The sequence below is a fragment of the Herpailurus yagouaroundi genome, unplaced genomic scaffold (genome assembly GCF_014898765.1).
Source record: "Herpailurus yagouaroundi ecotype Mexico unplaced genomic scaffold, PumYag 28, whole genome shotgun sequence".
In the NCBI taxonomy this organism is placed as follows: domain Eukaryota; kingdom Metazoa; phylum Chordata; class Mammalia; order Carnivora; family Felidae; genus Herpailurus; species Herpailurus yagouaroundi.
Window position 1 is genome coordinate 165,774,935 of NW_024412376.1, and position 22,082 is coordinate 165,797,016.

General features: G+C 61.3%; 1 protein-coding gene across 3 annotated transcripts in view; it reads right to left on the reverse strand.

Moving 5' to 3' along the window:
• Positions 1-9,412: 9,412 nt before the first annotated feature.
• ACOX3 (acyl-CoA oxidase 3, pristanoyl) overlaps positions 9,413-22,082 on the reverse strand; it is a 35,701-nt gene continuing 23,031 nt past the window's right edge. Inside the window, exons 13-17 of one of the 3 annotated variants that reach the window (XM_040488885.1) lie at positions 20,171-20,286; positions 15,751-15,925; positions 14,596-14,663; positions 12,349-12,435; positions 9,413-9,882 (exon numbers count right to left, since the gene is read on the reverse strand). In XM_040488885.1, coding sequence (XP_040344819.1) covers positions 9,763-9,882; positions 12,349-12,435; positions 14,596-14,663; positions 15,751-15,925; positions 20,171-20,286 — 566 coding nt within the window. In that variant the 3' untranslated portion in view covers positions 9,413-9,762. Of the gene's footprint in view, positions 9,883-12,348; positions 12,493-14,595; positions 14,664-15,750; positions 15,926-20,170; positions 20,287-22,082 lie in introns of all 3 variants that reach the window. The other 2 variants (XM_040488875.1, XM_040488893.1) reach the window with 2 other exon arrangements.

Consider the following 22,082-nt stretch of genomic DNA (forward strand, 5'->3'; position numbering starts at 1 on the left):
GGAGGTGGGAGGGGCTTGTGGAGGTAGGAGGGGTTGGGCGGAGGTGGAGTGGGGGATGGAAGTTGGGGGAGGGACTGGATGGAGGTGGGAGGGGCTGGTGGAGGGGGGAGGTGCTTGTGGAGATGGGAGGGGCTGGAGGAGATGGGAGGGGCTGGGTGGAGGAGATAGGAGGGGCTGGGTGGAGGTGGGAGGGCCTGGAGGAGATGGGAGGGGTTGGGTGGAGATGGGAGGGATTAGATGGAGGTGGGAGGGGCTTGTGGAGGTAGGAGGGGTTGGGCGGAGGTGGAGTGGGGGATGGAAGTTGGGGGAGGGACTGGATGGAGGTGGGAGGGGCTGGTGGAGGGGGGAGGTGCTTGTGGAGATGGGAGGGGCTGGAGGAGATGGGAGGGGCTGGGTGGAGGAGATGGGAGGGGCTGGGTGGAGGTGGGAGGGCCTGGAGGAGATGGGAGGGGTTGGGTGGAGTTGGGAGGGTCTTGTGGAGTGGGAGGGACCGGATGGAAGTGGGAGGGGCTGGTGGAAGTGGGAGGGTTGGGTGGAGGTGGGAGGGACCGGATGGAGGTGGGAGGGGCTGGTGGAGGTGGGAGGGGCTGGTGGAGGTGGGAGGGGCTGGAAGGCCCAGGCGCTCATGGTGTTGGTGGCCACGGCACCCCCATGCCCCCGGAGTTTTCAGGGGGGCTTGGGGAAGTGCGGTACCTGGCCGGAGGCTGGGGTCTGTTGAAACCACTGTGGTCCTGGTCCTGGAGCACACCAGGGAAAGGACATGGTCGCTCCCCTGCAGCCGGTGGAAGGGGCACTTCTCCAGCCTGGCTGCGGGAAGACAGGGAGCAAACACAGACCAGACGCCCGTCTGATGCCAGCAGCTGGGCAGGACGCCCATGCCTGCTTCCCTCCGGTCCCCACAAAGGACCGTGTGTCCCCCTGGCTGGGCTGCTGTCACAGCTTTCTGCACGAAGCGAGGTCTCGGCCGCCTGGGCCCGCCGAAGGCCAGCCAGGCCGGGGTGGGGTACCCTGGGATGGGGGCGGGCACCGTCCGCAGAGCTTTCATCATCACCGTCACCGTGGCCACAGACAGGAAGTAGGAGGGGCGCAGAGGTGAGGGTTCTGCGGCCTCCTGTCCCTGAGTGCCCTGTACCGCCTGCCCTCTCTGGGAGGTTGGGTCTGCCTGGCTGTAAACCCAGCTCCTCGCAACCCCTGGGGCTCACCTGACGGCAGGTGAGTGAGCGCACGGGGGGGGGGGGGCGACTGGACACCCACCTTCTTCACGGTCCAGTGAGGACGGACCATCCCAAACTCCTCGGGCTTTCTATTCTGTAACAGAGTCTTTCCTAAATCTTTAACACTCCCTGCCCACCCCCAAACGCTCCAGAAAGAACCACCAACTTGTGTCCTGTGACCCCCTGGTATGCCAGTGTGGCTGGAAGGGCCTGAGGAGAAGGTGGAGGGAAGGAACCTTCTAGAAGGAAGAGCTTACCACAGACAGAACACCCAGACAGACCACAAGGCAGAAAGTCTCCCTTTGCTCTTTTTCGCACACAGCGGTCCCGGAGCCTCCTCTGGACTAGCCCCTCGCCCGAGGGAGCCCTCCCCGAGGGGACCGCAGGCTGGTCACTGAGGCCGTCCCGGTATCAGCCTCCTCATCTGGAGAATGGGGATGACCCCCACCTCTCGGATCAGGTGACACGTGGACGGTAAACTGCTGGGGGCCTGCGCTGTGGAGGAGGGGGGGTTGGGTTTGCACCCAGCTCCCGCCTGTGGGCCGCTGCCCACCCTCAGGGCCCACGTCCTCGCTCTGACGCTGGCTGTGTGGCGGGCCCCAAGTGGACACTGATTCCCCAGCCAGCGTCACGCACACGTCTCCCGCCGCCTCCCCGTGAACATCCGTGTGGCCCAGTGTCCACCCGCCCCGTGAATTCCCTGGACACACGTGTCCCCTTATTTCCCTCCGGGCAGCAGAACCAGAAATTGAAATCCACACACCCCGCGTGCATGTGCCCCACTGTCAGAGGGACCCTGGGCCAGCCGCCACGCCACTCGCTGCCTCAGTTTCCTTCTCGGAAATGGATGGAGATCCAAACTTCTCTCCTCATGCTTCTGGAGGCTGGGAGTCTGAGATCCAGGCTGATTCCCCAGAGGCCTCTCTGCCTGGCATGTTGACGGCCATCACTCTCCCCGTGTCCTCACGTGGCCGGCCCTCTGCATGTCTGTGTCCTACTCTCCTTACAAGGACACTTGTTGCACTGGATCAGGACTCACCCACATGACCTCATTATCACCTCCGTAAAGTCCCCATCTGCAAACACGGTCACGTTCTGAGATGCTGGGGGTGAGGGCTTCGCATATGGGTTTGCAGGGACACGGTTCGGCCATGACACCTCGGGTGGCTGTCACTTCGGGGAAGGAGGGCGTAAAAGCCGAGATCGGAAGCACCGTGGCCACAAGACCCGGGACTTCAGAGTCCTTCTTGCGGAGCTCCCCTCCTCCACTCGCCCTGCCCGGCAGCCAGCCCCCTCCTGCACGGGTCCCCACGGAGGGCCTGCACCCTGCGCGGAGTGACGGGCTGAGCATGTGCGACCGCAGCCTCCTTGGGCAGTTCTGGAGTTCGTGCTCACAAACCGTCATCCTGAGTCCTGTCATCCACTTGATATTCTCCACGGGAACAGACCCGCCTGCCTCAAAGGCTTCAGTTACTGCAACTGGCAAGCGAGCATCTCTGGAAACAACATTTGTTCACTCCGTGGGACTGGAGGAGAGCTGCGGCTCGCGCTTTTCTCCTTGGGATGATTTTTAAAGAATTTCAACCGCAATGATGTTGCAAGATGAAAAACGGGTTTTTCACCGGCTCTTGAACTCTGTCTGGTCCTAGGGCTCCAGCATCAGTTTTGAGGCTGTCCACAGGGTATGCCTGCTGGAGATGGGACTCCATCCGTCCTTGGGGTGAAGGACGCGTCCACACCTCTGCTCACCCCTCCCTCCACCCGGCACCTCATGGGCGGGGCCCTGTGAGGGGCTCAACAAGAACCCCCTCCCTGGTCCAGAGGGAGGCAACCCCACCCAGGGGCGGCTAACCAGGAGCTGCAGCCAGCATTGGGGCTGGAAAGGTGGCAGGGGTGGGGAGGGGTCAGCGTGGGGGCCGAAGCAACAGCACAAACCCAGGCTAGTGACAGGAAAGCCCGTGTCTCCTATGGGGAGGGGTGAGTCGCCCCACTTGGTAGAGTGATGAGACCATAGCTGTATATGCCCATCGCTAAGGAACTTGGGGCCAAAATGGTCCTCCTTCCCTGTGGAATATCTAGACCCACCCAAATCATGCATTCATTCATTCATTTCATTCATTTATTTACTCATTCATCTTTTTCATTTAACTCATTGATTCATCTGTCCACCCACCCACCCCCCATCCACACGCCCATCCATCCATCCATCCATCCACCCAGCCAGCCACCCAACATTCACCCATCCATCCACCCTTCTATCGATCCTTCTACTCACCCACTCACCCACCCACCCACCCATCCACTCACCCATTCACCTACCCACTCACCCATCCATCCACCCTTCTATCGATCCTTCTACTCACCCACTCACCCACCCACCCATCCACCCACCCACCCACCCATCCACTCACCCATTCACCTACCCACTCACCCATCTATCCACCCATCCATCCGTCCATGCCTCCCTTCAGTGCTTGCCAAACACTTCCCATGAGTGGGCTTGTGCTGGGCGCTGAAGGCAATGGAGGATTCAGATCCAATCCAATCCCTGACTTTAATGAGCTTCCAGGCTGGTGGGAAGACTGACCACAAACCAGTCAGTGTTTTCCAGGGAATTCTGGGCTATGACACGGAGGAGGAGGAATGTCACGTAATCCCTTTTGGGAAAAGGGGGACAGCTGGGCAGGGAAGGTAATGGGCCGCAGTAGCCGTCACGTGAAGTGGGAAGCAAGATCCTTCCCGGTACTACACCCGCATCCACACAGAAGCCCGAGGAAGGACACCGAGGGCGCCAGGCTCAGGCGCGGTGCCCAGCGGCTATCCTGGGGCTGGAAAGTCACGTGGGCAGCCAAGCAGCACCCAGGGAAGGAGCGAACCGCCCACCAGGCCCCTGGCCCTTGATGACCGGGTGTTAGGGGTGCCCATACGGAGACAGAGACCACGTAACCAGGGCGCGCCCAAGGGGTGGCCCTCTGTGCAGGTCCAGGATCCACGGGAAGTTCCTGCTGTGGCCACCCTGGTTCCTGGAAAAGACCCTCTTTTGAGGTGGGAGGGCTGGAGGCCAAGAGCAGAGCTGGCCCCTGGGCGCGTGTGGGCAGCTGGTGGGACCACACAGGGTCATTCCCCATCTTGGCATCTTTGTAAAGGCCATGGGACGGCCCTTCCCGTCCCCAGGGTCACTGGCTACCCCGTTCTCCCCAGAATCCAGGCCCATAACAGAGGTGGGGGTCCTCAGACTCCGCACATCACCACTGGCCACAGTGCCCGGTCACAAGCGTCCTGGTCAGTGAGCTGTAGGCCTTCCTGCTCGGGACTGTGACTTATAAAGGAGCAAACACCCTCAGGAACGGGAAGCAGTGTGCGCAAGCCTCCACACCCAGTGACCACACAGGCCTTGAACCTGGACCCGCGTCCAAAGCTGGTCCTTTCCAGAAGCTGCCACCAGCCTCTCCGGGTTGCCAGAAGGAACATCGGGCTAGGGCGTTTAAGGACGATGACCTGAGAATACAGTCCCGAAAACTGACTTTGTCTCTGCAAGCCTTGCTCAGGGGGAAGATCTCGAGAGATGTCAGAACTGTTTGCGAACTGAATTCGGGCACTTGGGACACGCACCCAGGGACTGTTCTCGCGTCCTGTTTTCACGCCCCAAGCCTCCGGCCTTTGTAGGCGCACACTCAGGGTTCCTCTTGCAAAGCAAACAGTTCAGCACAACGTGGGCCCCTCCCCAAGAGACTGGCGAACCTAGCTGTATGCGCGAGCACGTAAAGGGAGTGACTGTGCTCACACGCCATTTCACGGGGCCAGGACTGCCTGCCTCTGGGGCTGTCAGAGCTGGGCCACCTCCCCGGGCCGCTGGGCAGCCTGGCTCGACAGGAACCAGCTGAGGTCCGTCCTTGCGCTTGAAGGGAAACGGGGCAGGAGAGTTTTCCCGGCAGCCGGCAGGACCCCTGGGTTCTCACAGGGCCTCCCTGACCTCCTGGACTCAGGATCAGTGCCCACAGCTGAGAAGAGTCCCCGCATAGAAGTTTCGATGACGGCAGGTGGCCGTAGGGAGAATGCGAACGCGAAGCAGGGGCTGCGTGGGCTCACTGGGCTGCACCACGTGGCCAGGAGTCCTCGATCCAGAGACTGAGGATGTCTTCCTGCCCCCCATGGAGAGTGGACCTCACACACAGTCAGGAGCCACCCGGCAGGGCTGTTCTGCAGGTGACCGGGGGGCCGGTCTGATGCCGGGGCTGCCTGCGTGGGGTCTGTCGGCCCGGGTGGCCTGCCTTGAGCTGCTCCTGTGCCTGGAGGCCGTTGCCTGAAGCCGTGTGGCCTCCTGTGTCTTCTGACAGGGCCCACCGTCTGGCGGGACACAGTCCGCATGGAGCGTGGGCAATGTCCAAACGGCTGCGTGCGCCAAGTCTCGCGGAAGGGAGGCTTGGGGACGGGACGCACGCCCGTTGCCCTTGGCGTGGTGCCAGGTGCGGCTGGGTGCTGGGTGCTGGGTGCATGCTGACTTTGTGAGAGGGGTGGTCCCGGCGGGATAAAAAAGACCGGGGTAGAGGTGACTAGACTTAGGCCGGGCTATCAGAAGCACATCAAAAGTGACAGTCACCAAACATCAATGACACGTCCCACGGTAACAGAGGGCCCAACAGCCACCGTGGTGGCCACAAGGAAGACCTCAATCCCAGGATGTTAATGGGCTCTCACAAACGATGATGGGGTTTGGCGGGTTCTTCTTCGTGCTGGTGTGGTTTCCATTTGTATCCACCCACCGGCCCCACGTAGCCGCAGGGGGCCGGCTCCTCGTCTGAGAGAGGACCCCACTCTGCAGCCGTTGTCCTCGGGGAGTCCGACATCCGGCCACGAGCACACACCTGTGTGCAAAGAGAGAAGGTCCCTCGCGTGGTCTTCTGCCTTTGTCTGTCTTTGCCACACATCCCCCGGGCCCCCCCCCCCCCCAGCATCGCACCAACGCAAACCGCTGAAGGCATTTCCTGAACGTCTGAGACCAGACAAAGGGTGCCACCATCACCTGTAAGTAAACTGTTCCGGCAGGGCCGGCAGATGCTAGCCAGGAAGGTTAAATGCCCGGTGAAGGTTTTGGAAAGGTAATGGCCAAACCATCGGTATTTGCCAATGACATACAGAGAAAACTGAAGAGAATCAGTGAAAGACTATTATAATTCAGGTTTTTTGAAAGGGACCAGTTACAAAGTAAACATACCAAAACAAAACAGCCTTTTATTAAAAACCTGAAAAAATGGTCTTAGCTGGGAAGACTACTCGCCATATAGATATAAATTCTCCTGATAGTGATCTATAAATTAAACAAAACCCCCGAATTCCAAAGAATGGTTCATTAATCTGGGGAAGGGAGAGCTCGCAAGGACAAAACGATACCAAAATTAAAATGTGCATACTTAAGAAATGTTTTTCGGGGCGCCTGGGTGGCGCAGTCGGTTAAGCGTCCGACTTCAGCCAGGTCACGATCTCGCGGTCCGTGAGTTCGAGCCCCGCGTCGGGCTCTGGGCTGATGGCTCGGAGCCTGGAGCCTGTTTCTGATTCTGTGTCTCCCTCTCTCTCTGCCCCTCCCCCGTTCATGCTCTGTCTCTCTCTGTCCCAAAAATAAATAAACGTTGAAAAAAAAAATTAAAAAAAAAAAAAAAAAGAAATGTTTTTCAAAAGATGAGCAGCACGGCTTTACCTGCTCCAAAGGATACTGAAAAGTACGAAAGCCACAAGAACAGAAACGGGAGGAGCTGACGTGAGAAAAGGCAGAAATAAACTAGAAAAAGGCAGAAATAGGCCCTGGAACATCCACGATTCTGGCATTTGATCCAAGTGGCCATTCTGGTTGGTCCATGCAAGGGGCCAGCTATCCTGGATCCCTACCTCACACCGTACCTCCAAGTGACTTCCTGGTCAGTTAAATACTGTGATGCACACTGAGAAAAATAAATGAAAATAGCAACAATCTTGGTGTGGGAGAGAACTTTCCAAGCATGACCTCAAAGGCCGGGGCAGAAAAGATTCTTAGTTTTATGTATATAAGATTTCAAATTTTATTTTAAACATCATGTTAGAGCAAAAAGAAAAAATTAATTAAAAGGCAGATGATAAATAAGGAAGAGTCATATAGACCATACGTATATGTTCAGGCTTATTGTCCTTAATATGTAAAAAGTATGTTTAAAATCAACAAAATATCGTAAAATCGAAAGGCTCCGTTAGGCAAAAAAAACCAAGAAGGGACAGTCATCACAGAACACATAGAAACAGTCTCTAAATGGATGAAAAGACCCGTGCAGCCTCAGTGGGGGGCAGAGAAGGGTGCACCTGCCCAGGAGGTGTCAGGGCTCCTTACCTCTCACACTAGAACCAGGAGGACACTGCAGGGAGGGGCGAGGGAGCAGTGTGGTAACACAGAGACACCCCGCACCCAGGTGCCGCGTGCAGGCCAGGCCTGTGTCTGCTTCTGCATCAGCCCATATCAATGCCGACAAACCGCAGAACTGGCAGACTTTGGTGCGTGCGGTTTCACCAGGGACACACGGGGATCCGCCCAGGCGATCTGGCCCCGCCTGGCTCTCACCCTATGCTTGTCCACCCTGGTGCCACCATCTGGGACTCACAAACCCCACCCTCAAGGCGCTGGTCCCGGCGAGCCGGCCTCCAGGGGCGGACCCGTGCACGGAGCTGCTCGGAGCAGACACCCTAACGTCCGCGCCCCTCAGGAGGCTTGTGGACTTGAACCTTCGTGCTGCTGGATAGGGGAATGCCCGAGGTGTGGCTTTAAGCGGGAAAGGGAGTGCGGCAAGAGGATGACCCCGTTTCTGTTACGGGAATCACACGCACACGGGCGAGTGCACAGACACAGAGGGGGGCCTCAGGAATGGGGCGCCCCACGGATGAACCACCCACCAGGCCCCAAGCGGTGGGCACAAGTCCGTCAACGTTCGTGCCTCGGACTGGCGGGGGCCGATCCGGCCAATCAGGACCACGAGGGACCGAATCCTTTGCCCTCTGGCCCCAGAGTAAATGAACACATGGCCAGGGGTTATCTCTGAGAGTGGAGATGTTTTCTTTGACGGTTCCCAGTGCCCAAGGGCCACGTGTCGGCCGCACGGCCGGATTTCCAGTCTGTATGACGTGCCAGCTGCCGTGCTTCAGGGACAAAGACATTCCTGATGGACGGACGTGACAGCAAATCCTCAGAGAAGCTGCACGTGTGACACCAAGAGCCAATGTGTGGTGCCCTTAGACGCAGCACCCTCGACCCAGACGACCCCTTTGGGGCTGCTGGCAAAAACCACCCACCGCCCGCCGGGAGGCATATTAAATTCGGGTGCCATTGGATTGCTTCCTGCTTAAAACCAGGACACCGATTCTAGTGAGCGCCTGCTCCGTGCCAGCCCCGTGCCGGGCCAACGATGTTGGGACGGCCACGCAGGGGACCTCGTGCCCGGGCCACCCCGCACTTCCTGGCTGTTTGGCCCATGGCGGTGATTTAGGCGTTTGGGGGTCAGCGGGCACAGTAACACGACTCCCCTCACACGGTCGTCTGAGGGTCCAAGGAGGTGGGGACAGCAAAGTCCCTGCACGCAGTAAGTGCTCATCGGAAGCCGCCCCTGTTACCCACTGATGTGCTCCTGGCTGCCCTGGGGGCTCGGGGAGTGGGGCTGAGGCTTGAGAAGTCAGGGCCACCACCCAGGGGGTTTCCGAAGCTGGAAACAGAGCTCAGGGCCACTCTGGGCTGTTTGGGAAGGTAAGACTCCGTCCTCGTCCGCTTGATACCACCTGTGCTCCGCGGGCGCCTGGGTCACGTGCGCCTGCTGCGCTCGGGCCAAGGGGCAGACCCCCGAAACGGAGAAGGGCCCCCAAGCCCGTCACCTGGAGCCGGGACACAAAGTGACCGGGTGGGCGTCTGGCAACCTCTGACCTGGCCCCTGCCGGAAGGAGCTCGCACTCACGCGCGGCGTGGGGAGCTCCGAGCCGCTGGCTGAATGTGCAACGGACCCACCCGAGCAGCAGACCGCTAGACAGCAACGTGCACGAGGCCGGCGGGTCAGGACTTGAAACTGACCAGACTGGTGTCACGCGTCTTTTTTCTTTGGAAACGCTTCCTTGATGGAAACTTCTATGTTCCCATAAGGAAGTCATGAAATAGATTTTCTTCTCCTTAAACATCTAACACTACGTCATCCGGGTATGATTAAAATACAATTTAATTACCCGATAAAGTCACATTAGTTAACAAAAAGCATCACGCTGGCATCATTAAGCGTTCAGTGAAGCAGAGCTTTGTAGAAAAATCAGAATGCAAAAGGTCATCCGACCAGAGAACCTCTTAATAATGAGCGGCTGGCGGCCTCGTCCGGCCCACGCTCCGGGGCTGAGCCCTCCCGGTGAGGTCGGGAGACGGGACGGGCACAGGACCATCAGACGAGCGTTCAGAAGGCGGCAGCCATTTCCAGTATCTTCCAGAACCAGCATTTGAGGTCAATGTCCTCATCAGCTGGATGAGCTCACTCAGACTCAGCTGAGCGAGCCGGTGAGCCTACAGCCTCGACTTCAGACTTTCCACGTGGGTCTTACTGGCAGAAAACTCCGCCCACCACGATGCCCGCTCCAGCACTTGGCTCTCCTGAAGGACAGCGGTCCAGAGGTTTTTATAGAGCTGCAAACAAGGAGCACACGCGTGAACAATACACAAGTTTCCTGAGGACGGCCGAGGGGGCAGACGCAAACCCCCTCGTTAGCTTTTGCTGAAAACACAGGACGTTCTGTCACCTTTTAGCAAACTTGAAGGGGATCTAATTCACGGAAATCTTTTTCTCTAACCGAAAGCAGAGGGTAGACGCGTTTACGAGGACGGCTTCTCACGCCTCCTGCCCGGACTCTGCAAGCGTGCGCTAGCCTTCGGCCCTGACGTGCCCTGTCCCCACGCGGCTGCCGGCTTGCCTCCTCCTCCGGGACCTCCACACTCAACGGCCTCCCGCTGGGCAGCCCCGCGGGACAAGGAGAGCGGCCGCCGTCCCGGACGAAAGGCCGTGAGCGTCGCGGGAGCTGGTGGCTGGTCCTTCGCCCGCCCCCAACCGGGCTCCCAGGCTGACCTCCAGCCCGCGGAGACAAGGAAGGGGCCTACGCTGTGCCTGGCTGGGATCGACAGGTTTTACTTGGGAGAATCGCCTGCAATTTGCCTCCGACACTGTGCTCTGCCCCCTCCCAGACACACACACTCGGGCTCGCCTGGTGACGGGCTCCGTGGCCGCTCGGAGCTTCGGGCTTCGCTTAACGATCGTCTCTAATAACCTCTGGCGGCTGTGTTCGTTCACTCAAGACGAACGTCTCACGTGGCGGCACCTGGCTAAGGTGTGCACCCCAGAAACCACCCCGACAGGTGAGCCTCGGGCCGGCTCTGCTTCCCACCGTGGAGTCCCCACACCGCGGGACGTGCCCCCGGGCACCGGTCGCTCTCCTGCCCGTCAGGCTGGCTGCCTCTGCAGGGCAGCCGCACGGGCACGGGCTCGAGTGGGCCAGCCGCACTGGCGCCTTCTGTGAGCGCCAACACCCCCCTGTGCTCGGGGCCCCGGGGGCGGCCACGTCCCCGCGCTCCGTGACGCCACCGCCCCTGCCGTGTCTCCTCCTCACGCGCCCCCCACGGGCCCGGGCCAGCCCTCTCCCGTGGCCTTGTCGGCACGTCCTCCTCCGTGCGCCTGAGGGGGCCCTGGCCACACCGGGGACCCATTTCGGCCTCCTGCCTCCTCTCCAAAAGGTAGATCTGTCCCCAAACCCTGGCTCCGTTGCCCCTGGTGGGGCAGCTGTGGGCAGACCACCTGGCTTCTCCGGAGGGTGGGTTTCCCCCCGGCACGATGGGCGTGCGACATGCACCGTGTGGGAGGGGGCCAGACGCCCAACCCTGCAGCGCGAGGACCGCAGGCCTCCATGGGGGCCACTGTCCCCTGCCAGCCTGAGTCAACGGGGGACTTCTGTCCTGCCCACCCCGGGGCCCAGTGCACCATCCCAAAACCCCACGCGTGGCCTGGGCCGTGCCCCTTTCCCGGATGTGATCTTGCAAAGAACCGAGTCCAGCGTTCCCCTGAGCACACGTGCAGGGGTGCTGTCCCCTTTTGTCCGATTTCCACCGAAACAGAGCCTGGGTCGGCGGCACGTGTCCCCACAGAAAACACACAGTCTTGGGGGTCGGGGGTCAGGCGGGAGTCATTCCTATTCCACTGCTCACAGCCGCAAGACCTCAGGTAAGTGACTTTAACACACTGAAACGTCCCCGCGGTAACACAGGGGCCTGTTGATAGCGCAGTGCTGGGAGGTGCTGAACAGACCTGTGAGCATCAGCCAGCACACAGGGTTATGAGCTGGCTCAGTAACAAGCACAAGGATCACAGGGCAGGACAAGGTGGAGCACACGCCTGGGGGTGGGGGCACTTTGGTTGGAGCCAATGAATGGAAGTGGTCCAGGAACAGCAGGTACAAAGGCCCTGGGGTGGGAAAGCTCACACACCACAACAGAGAGGGATGGTGAGGCTGGAGTCCAGAGGGCCGGAGGAGCACGGCATAAAACGACCTCGGAGAACCAGGCAGAGGTCAGGCCGCCAGGCTGGGGGTGTGGGAAGGGCCGTGCCTGCAGTTTCCGGTATGAGGGCTCAACAGAAGAGCAGCCCGACGAGATCACTTTAAGAAATCATCCTGCAGCATGGCGCGACAGGACAGATCGGGGAGCCGAGGGGGGCTGCCGGGAAGTGAAGGAACGAGGGGTGAGCGCCCGGTGGCCAGAAGGGGTCAGGCCCGGCAACGGGCCCCCGGGGGTGTGAGCGCGAGGGCCGCACGAGGGCCTGTGCTGACCCGGCGCCCCGGGCCGACGAAGGTGGTGCGGCCGCCCCCATCTCAGAGGAAGGCGGGCTGGGGGGGGGGGGCAGGATGGCTAAGTCACCCCAGACATCTCCCGGCCGCTCCCTCCACCGCCGCCCGAGCGTGACAAGTCCCCAGAAGGCGCCAGGGCGCTCCGGGCCCACGTCAGCATCTCGGGCTCTGCCACAGCCACCGCCGGCCCCCGGAGCAGCCCCCGCTCGCGCTCGGACACACGGCGGTTCCCGCCGGGCCGCAGGGGGACAGCTGCGCTCACCTCGCCGTCGGCTCTGCCAATCGGTGAGTCCAGGATAAAGTCGGGAGGGGCGATCACGTCCACCAGGGCAACGGCGTCGTCTTTCAGCTGTTGGGAAACAAAGTCCGTATGCCTGGCAACCCCTGCAAATCTCCATGGCGACCCCTAAGAAACAGAGCCCGGGCCGCCTGTTGCCACGACCCGCTAGCAACGCTGACCACAGCAGGCGCGCGCGCGGCTCGGCCAGTAACGCATTATCTTTTCGTTGGCCTGGACTACAGATCCCCCGGGGGCGCGTCTGAATATTTTCAGCACGTTGCTAATCACTCAAGACTTCCAGCGTGTTAACTGCTTTTCAGTAAGGTAGGGGCCCCTCGTAAAAGCGTCCTGCAGGCTCGCTAACTGGCAGCCGTCCTCCGAGATTTGTGTCTGAATCCTGACCCATCTGGGCAGCTGCCGCCGCAGCAGAGGAAAGTATGTCCGGAAAAAATGTGACGGGGAAGGTGTTTATGGGGGCCCGGGAAGGCTGTCCCACGAAGGCTGCCGGTGCACAGCGCTTTTATGACCCTCCCCTCGTGCGAGTCACCTTTCACTGGGACACGTGGAACTTCTGTGAGGAGCCTCCCAAGAACTCTCTTGAAATGCAGGAGCGTTTTTTTCCCCAAAATAACCGTGAAGTGTCCCGGCTGCACTGACCGGAGCCCTGGAGTGGGGCAGCCTCTGCGATGGAGGCAAGCAGGCGGCCAGCGCGGAACAACGGAGTCCGCGAAGCAGAGGAAAGGAGAACACCCACGGGGCTCAGAGGCTGCTCTTTAGCGCCCCCGCCCGTCTGCCCCGCGGCTGCGTGCCCTCTGCCCCTCGGGCCTCGGATGAACAAGCCTGGAGCCGTCCGCGGAGCGACCCCCTCGCCCAGACAAGGAAACGGTCCGGCTCGGGGGGCCGTGCGTGGGGTCTCCGTCTCACCGCGCACCTCGGCCGAGGCCGCACACCCGCCCACGATGCCCACGTGAACCACCGGACGGGGCTGGCGCCCCTCCGCCTGCCTGACCCGGGCCTCCCCGAGCGAGAATGGGGACCTGGCCCTGCCAGGCGGTGGAGGGAGACGAGGCGTCGGCTGCACACCGTGCACGTGACCACCTGCCTGCGGGGGTCACGGTCACCGGGCGGGGGGCTCGGGGGGCTCAGCTGTTTGAGAGCAGAGGAACACCCGCCGCGCTCTTTGTGAACGGCAGCTGGCCCCCGCGGAGCCCACACAGGAAATCCCTGTGGTCGCTGGTTTTGCTCGAGGAACAGTAAACGTGGCCACACGCCGGGGCGGTGCAGCCACAGACGCTGATCCAGAAACCAGGAGTCAGAGGGACTACACTCACGAGGGGTCCGGGGAGAGGGGTCACCTGGAACTACATCAGCTCCGAGCACGGAGAGGGGCCAAATGAGGTGGCCCGTCACCGGCCATTGAGACGTCTGATAAAATGCTGGCAGGGCCTTGACTTAACTGCCCAACGTCAGGAAGACAGAGGACGCAGCTACCTGCGGGGGCCCGACAGGGCAGCACCAGCACGTGTGGCCCTTTAACTGCAAATCGGTTCAAAGTAAGGACAGACACCCTCAGCCACACCGGGCACACTTTCACCCGCCAGCCGCCCACGGGGCTGTGGTGATCACAGGGGACAGCACGGCCCCAGGACACGTTCACCCCCGTAGACGTTCCCACTGGACACGGTGCCACACGAACATAAAGCGGGGGCTGGACCCACCTGACCTTTCTGGATGACAAAGGTCAAAGAGTACAATACACAAAAAAATAATGAGGCACCTGGACGGCTCGGTTAGGCGTCCGACTCCTGATTACGGTTCAGGTCACGGGCTCATGGTTCGCGGGATCGAGCCCCAGGTCGGGCTCCGCGATGCGCTGACAGCACAGAACCTGCTTGGGATCCTCTCTCTCCCTCTCCCTGACCCTTCCCCACTCGCTCCTGTGCACTAAGTACCTAAACAAATAAGTAAATAAGCCACGAAATGAATTTAAGCTGGCCACCGAGTACCCTGGAAGGCTCGAAAAAAGAATTACCAAGGTAGCTGTAAAACAGCGTATTACAGAGTCTGGATTCCAAGACGCTCCCTAAAAATCACTCTTTGCCTAACATTTCTGACACGAGCATATTTTCCCGTCCTGGCCCAAAGTTGCACGCACGCTCGTGTGTGTGTGTCACCAGGCAGCGGTTACCTGGAACGCGGGTGAGTCACAGGAGGGTGATCGCGACTCACCTGTGCACACAGGTCCAGGATGGCGTTCTCGATCATTTTACCCGCCTGCTCACCAGAAAAGTAGCCACCTGTAAGCAGAGGGCGGGTCACACTGGGCACGGGCGCCCTGCAGCCACATGGGCCCCTCCGGGCGCCCTGCCCCGCCCCCGCCGCAGGAGGGCTCCCTGCCACCCAGGCCCGACTGCAGCCCTTTTCCAGGAACACGCTGGCCGGGGCCAGGGCTCCCACGTCCCTGTCCCATCACTGCGCATGCACCTGGAGGCCGCGGCCACCACCGTGGCCGGCTTGCGGTGGCGTCTAGTGGGCCCAAGCATGCGGCCTGTGCATTTGAGAGCGCATTTGCTGCAGAATCTCTTCTTTGCCTTTTGTGATGGAAACTGCCCGTCACTGGGAGTTGTGTCGTAAAGCACGCGGTCTCCTGCCCTGCACCTGCCGCACCCTCTGTTTGAACCGCCCTCCCCTCTGCTAGCCTCGCATGAGCTCTCGTGGCCTCCGGGGGCAACACCAGCCCCGAGGGGGAACCTGGTTCTTGGCAAGGGGAGTAGGGCACACAGGCTGACTCCTCGCCAGGCCGGATGCACGCACAGGACACTTACAGACACAGCATTAACGTGTCCGGAGGGAGACTGGGGAAAAAGGTCTAAAGTCTCTCCTTGGAAGGACAATAATGAAAACAGGTTGAGAAGCTCAGGCTTGCCCCATGTTCACCAATCTCCCGGGAATCAGCCCACACACCACCTCCTCCAGGCTGCCCTCCTGGGTCCACAGGCTGGGCATTCCTGAGGGTGCCTCCCAGCAGCCTGGGCTTGTGTCTATGTAGGACCTATGGGACTCGAGGGGTGGGTAACCAACTCCCTGTCTGGCTAACGTGGGCCTTCTGGAATATTCTCTGAACTGGAAGTGGACTTCAAAGGGACCCTGAGTGAAAGTGAAACTACGTCGGCAACATCGTCCTGATGCCACTTTTCCTGCCACGGGGCTGGAGCTCCTCATCTGCCCACAGGCTCACGCAGCCTGTGAGGACCGCTCAGGACGAGGAGCCAAAGCCTCCCGGACAGAACAGGCTGCACTCCGGGGCGGGACGGGGCGGGACAGGGCGGGGAGGCGGGCTCAGGGGCGGCCGCAGGGCCTCACCTCCGTAGAGCAGGGCCTCACCTCGGTAGAGCAGGGCCGTGTGCTGGTTCAGGGACCACAGGGCGTAGAGAGCACTGAGCCGCTGGAGCACGGCCCGCAGCGGGGGCGGCACGCTGGGCTGGTGCACGTACTCGTGGAACGTCCGCACCACCGTGAGCTCCAGGAACGCCAGGGCCAGGGAACGGCAGCGGTACACCTTAAAACAGAGCACGGCCCGGGGCCACCGACCCCCGTGAGCGGGCGGCCGGGGCTCCCGTCACAGCGGTTTCCGGTGGAAGAAACCCTCGGGAACACAGACGCAGGTCTGAGCTCCGGCGCACGTCCAGACCCAGGGACGAGGACAGCAGGTGAGGCGGTGCACGGAGGGGTTACGGCGTGAGAAACGCCCCCGCGGGAGCGCTGCGGACAGGCCCGCACACCAGCATGCCCAGCTCGAAGCTGGCATTTACGCTCTCCGAGGCCTCGGGAAAGCCGGCGTCAGCAGCCCCGTCTGGAGCACACAGCCACACCTGCGCCCCCAGGAGGCACGAGGGCACGCCGTGGGACCCCTTCCGCGCCCGGAGCCACGGAGAAGTCGCCGGGTGACCCGGGCCAGCCCCTCGGGGTGACGCTGTGCCCTCTCTCCTGGGCTGCCGAGGAAACCGATTCTCCATCCCACTCACACATCTGTCCGGAAGTTCGGGGACGGCTGACGGGCGGCCAAGGCGTGGGGCCGCCCCCGGCCGGGTCTCATCTGCGGGCACGGTGCTGACACTGGCTGGGTCTGTGAAAGCAGGAGGTCACTGCAGACCTCTGGTCCCGGTGTCTCCTTTTTTACCCAGCATCCGAAGTACCTGCCAGTCGTTGTTAGCTTTGCTCGTCAGCTTTTCTTTCTGCATCTCCACTCGATCATCTGACCGGATTTTTTTAAATCAGAAAAACTGCACTGGCATCACCTGACCTGTTATAAACCAGCAGGTGGCGCCTTCGCACGGCAGCCTCGGGGGCCGCGTCCATGCGGGACGGCTCCGCTGGCCGGGCGTCGGCCACTCCGCGCGTCACCTGAGAATCTGCGCCATGACGGCTGTGGAGCCCACGATGTGAGGGCCGCACGTGCTAGGTCCAGATGGCTGGGGAGGCAGGACGCCTGTGTGAGGGAGGCGCGGCCCAGGGGGAGAGGCCTGTGGCCTCTGAGACTCGGTGGGCCAGAGGGCAGGTCTGCTTCCGTTGGCTGCGGCCCCAGACCCCCCGAGGACCGCTGCACTCAACGTCAGGGGCCCTCTGCTCGCTTAAGTCTGCCCCCAGGGACGTCTGCCACCTCAGACACATCTCCGGTTCTCAAAACTCAGGGGTGGTGTTGACATCTTCGTGGGTAGAGGTGGGGGCGCTGTTGAGCACCACACAGAGCACAGGACAGGCCTCCGTCCCACCGAGAACTGTCTGCCCACGTGTCCACACTGTGGGGGGCCCCTTGCCTCTGGACGGGTCCGGATGGAGCCCCTGCTTCCCCAACCTCCACTAGCCAGGGACATGCGGTGGGGCCACAGCTCTGCTGTTCAGCTCCCAAGCGGTCTTCTGACCCTCCAGCACCATGCTGTTTAACTGTCCCCTTTGGGAGTCTGATGAGGCACACCTCGGACCCGATGTGGCCGAGGGTCACCTGTCACTACGCAGCAATGGACCTGGGACCCCGTTTGCAGAGAGCAAGCACTCAGAGGCAGGGCCGGTCACACATGCAGAGTCAGGAGGGGTGGCCCCTGCCCCTAGCCCTGTCCCCTCTCCTCAGTGTCCCCCGTGCCGGGCTCCCCTCTCCCACGAGCCCCACCCCCACCACGTATAAACCGATCGGGGTCCAGGTATTCATTTCTGCTGTGCTCTGATCACTGAGGATATCTGCACATTAACAAGCGACGGATACTTCTGGCAAAAAACTAACTCCTAACTGTCCCGGTGTGGACGTCGGCACAGCTGAGCCAGGGCATTTCTCTTGGCCTCGATTTCCTTACGCATCAGAGAGGCCGGCACGAGACGAGAATATGCGAGGAGCCCGTGTGTGGCCGGGGGAGGAAAGCTCATCTGCGTTTGCGAGGCAGACGGCTCTGGACGGGTGGGGGTGGGGGGGGCTCCGGGAGGGGGTCTCTGCAGCCCACCTGTTCACATTTTCTCACTTTGAGCCCGGGAGGGGATTACTCAGCCCAAAGAGGCAATAAACGCAACTATTCGAGAGCCTACTGTGAGCGGGCAGGTGGCGGGTTAGCAGAACGGCAGCGGTCTCCGGCGGCCTCCCCCGCCGAGTCCCGGCAAGCTCGTGCTGGGACGACATGAGAGCAGGCAGCGTCTGCCCCCAAGGACACAGCAGGTTCGCTCCCTCCGTGACCCGCCGGTCACTGTCCTTCGACCCGTGTGGCCCTGGTTCAGGTTAAGCAACTGTCGTGCCTGCCGCCTTGGGCCAGCGGCTGGTTCCCTGCCCGGGAGCCCTTTCCCTCACGGGGACGCTGTCTGTGGGTCATGCTGTACGTGCTTCCCCAGTCTGTGGTCTGTCTCCTGATTTCTGTTTATAGAAATAGTGAAAGTTTACATAGTCTGATCTGACGGTTTTTTTTCTACAGCTTCTGGGTTTCCTGTCTTAAGGCTGGTCCCACGCCGAGGCTGCATCAGCGTTCTCTGACACGTTCTTCCCACGCCGTCCTGCTGCTCCAGTCATGATACGGGAAGAGACAGCATCTTCTCTGGGACACATGAACGTCCAGCCCCGGCCGTGAGAGCTCTCGGCTGTCGGAAACGACCCAGTGCTCGCTCTTAAAATGCTCCGTGATCCAGACCAGGTGCGGAAAATGCAGACTGCTCTTGGGCCATTACCTCTCTTCCAGGCCTCACGGCTGCTCCCCGTGCTACACCCCAGCTTCTGAGTGCCGGTCAGCTCAGCAGCTCTCCCCAGGCACCCCACCTCTGCTGGACCCAGAACCCAGGCTGGGCCAGCTGGCCTCTCCGTCCTTTTCAGCCATGCCGCTCACTGAAATGCTGCTACGAGGTCCTTCAATGAAGGTCTAAGGGTGAAATATTTCTAAAACAGCTGCGCCCCTGCTCGGGGCCCACCGTCAGGGTGTCGGGCACAGCGGCGGAGGGACAGCACGGAGACCCACAGCCACCCCCGGGGAAGCTCTCTGGCATCCGGACGGAGGTGCCTTTTGTACCCTCCTCCCCTCCAGAAATGGAGGACCTGTTCCATGTCAACAGTGACGGCCTGACATGCAGAGAACGGAGGGACGTGGGACAAACTAACGTGCTGCCGTCGCTGTCCAAAAGACTAAGCCTGCCGTGGCCCCAGCCATTCCACAAGGATCCTTTCCCTGCCCCCCAGTTTTGGTCATTGTAACACGAGCTACAGTTTGCTAACTGCAGCCACCTGCTGAATTCGCTTCCTTGAGGCCCTGGGGCCGACCTGGGTCTACTCTTCCAGGCCTTTCCAATCAAGACGCCATCCTGTTCCCTGAGCTCCACACCTGGGCAGGTGTGTGCGGCAGGTCCCGGGAGACACCACCCGCTTTGCTTCTGGCCGCGTCCACCCGAGCGCGGAAGCCGCCGTCCCAGTGTAACGGGAAGGGTCGGAGGCATCTGCAGATGCGCGGATGAGGACGCCGAGTTCTCGACGCAGAGCCTCACGAAGTGAGACCAAGGAGAGGGGACGCCATCAGTTCTAGAGACTTCTTGTTTCCTTCATCCATGGCCTCCCCAACAATACCCTGGGTCATGACGGGCCAGCTCCTGACGCCAGGAGGCGTGTTAGAGCAGGCTGCCTCCATACCGTGGATTCCAGAACCCAGGAGTTGGCCCTGACCGAACACGAGAACCAAAGCCACCCTGGGACCCAAGGCTCCTTGAGAAGGGCAGAAATGACCTGAGAGCAACCAAGTGCAGGGCCGGTGGGACCTCACGTGAGTCACCAAGCTGTCGCTGGTCGGCTGGGAGGGACCAGGGCTGGTGCCTGGCCCCAGAGCCCAGTGTCCCAGCTCCAATAGTGACAGCTCTGGACACTGAGCACTTTGTTTGTTTTGTTAATTTTTTTTGAATGTTTATTTTTGAGAGAGACAGACAGAGCATGAGTGGGGAGGAGCAGGGGGGGGGGGGACACAGAATCCGAAGCAGGCTTCAGGCTCCGAGCTGCAGCACAGAGCCCGACGCGGGGCTCAAACCCACAAACCACAACATCATGACCTGAGCTGAAGTGGGACGCTCAACCGACTGAGCCACCCAGGCGCCCCGAGGACACTGAGCACTTTAAACACGACACCCACAATCCAGCAAGGTCCCTGCAGCAAAGTAGGGTGCAGACAGGTCGTACACCTGAGGGCACAGGGGCAGGAGGGCCTGGCCGGCCACCAGCAGGACATTCAGCTTATGGGGACAGGGCAGCACAGAAATCCAAAGCAAATTCAAAAAGCAATTTTAAGAACAAGCATACCTGACTGTTGTTTCTTGCTTCAAAGTCACTGTTTCCTGATCTCTTCTCTTGGTTTACCTTCTGCACACTCTCTCGGAGCAGGTAACAGACCAGCCACTCGTATGCTGCCAGCGGGACTTCAAGACAAGACACAGAAGAGAAAGTAGCGATAGAGCACCCACGTGTGCAGAGCACTTAGGCGGGCGGGAGGGGCAGAGGGTGCACAGTGCACAGTGATCTTCGTGGCGAGAGTGCGAGGCGGGCCCGGTTCACGGACACGGAGGCACCGGGAGGGCACGGCCTCAGGCTGGGACTGAGGCCATGGGGCCACAAAGCCACTTTGGGTTGGCAGCAAGTTCTGGGTGACGAGACAGGGTGCGTCACCTCAGTGTCACTACGGGTCTGCACGGACGAGAGGACGGCTTCGCGGCAGATGGCGGGCGAGTGGCGGGAGGAAGGGGTGTCTGTTCACTGGCCAGCACGGCCCTTGGTCTCCCTGGGACTAGCGGGCAGCTGAGCGGGGGCTTCTCGCTGGCCCTCCCGGGGCCTCAGCCTACGCGCCTTCCTCCCAAGGAGCTCTAGGCAAGAAAGGAGGTGCCACCACAGAGTGTAGACAGACAGGCACGTGCTGGGAGGGGCCAGAAGAGGGAAGGCCGCAGGGCGCCCCCTGGCCCGGGAGCCCTTTTGCTCAGCGGTTGCCCTCGGCGCGGGGCCCCCAGAAGGGACCACAGGGACCTGGCCACGCTGGGTCCGGCCCCAAAGCCTGGGCGAAGGGTCCTGGGGATTCCTCCTGCGTCACACAGCCCACTCCCGGGGAAGACAGGCGGCACTCGCCGGGGCCCTGCCGCGGACACTCGACTGTCTCAGCACAACTGAGAGGTCCGTGAAAGAACAAATAAACTCACTCACGGGGCCGAGACAAAGCTCACACGCCGAGCGCACACGGCGGCCCCGGTTCCTCTGGGGCCTCCTCGAGCCCGTGCCAGAGTCCAGCCAGGTGTGGGGGCTCCGCGGGGGCCCCCAAAAGACACGCTCACGTCCTGACGCGAAGCCTGCAAGTGTCTTTCTTGGGAAAAGGCAGACGTGAGCAGCTAAGGATTCTAGAGACTCCCCTGGAGAGTGTGGGCCCTAAGTCCAACAAGTGTCCTATGGGGTCAGAGGGGAGATACACATATGGGGGGGCCATAGGGCATGGAGGAGACACGGAGTGATGCGACCATGAGCCCAGGAGTGCCGGGGGCCCTGGAGGCTGGGAGAGGCAGGAAGGACCTCCCACCCCCAGCCTCTGCAGCGAGCGCAGCCCTGCCCCACCCCCTGGTCCCGGGGCATCTGGACATACCCGCCGGGCACTTGGCTCCACGAGTGACACCAGAACCCCCCGTGTCATCACCCCTCCCCTCCCCTCCCCCCGGGGGCTTTGTTCTCACCCAGCCCTCCGTCCAGCAAGCCCCTCTAGGCCGGCCAGCCACCTTCCAACCACCTCTCTGCCTCCCCCGACACTGCCTCTGCTAGACCCCCGTTTCCTGGCCGATCCCCCCTTCCAGGGTGGGGCCCCAACCTCGGTGCGCCCAGAAAGCAAGGCTCGGCCGACTGGCACCAGCCCCCGGGCTGGCGTGGCAGGGTCTGGGTGTGGCCTGCTCTCCGTCCATGCCCCCGCACCCGGTGCTCCTCCTCTAAACCCACAAGACCCCCCGCGGAGCCGGCCGCCAGGGAGACAGCTGAGTTCTCCCTGCTCCGTCCCTCCCGAGGGAGGGCTTGGAGCGGTGGCCCCCAGTGAGAGCGCACCGTGGGCCAGGCCCCACCCAGAGCAGCGTGGGGACGACTGTGTACTGCAGGGGAAACTGAGGCTCGGAGAGGCCAAGTGCCCAGCCGTAGGTCTCGTGGACTCCAGAGCCTGAGCTCCGTGACTGCGGCCCGGAACCCGCTGAACGGG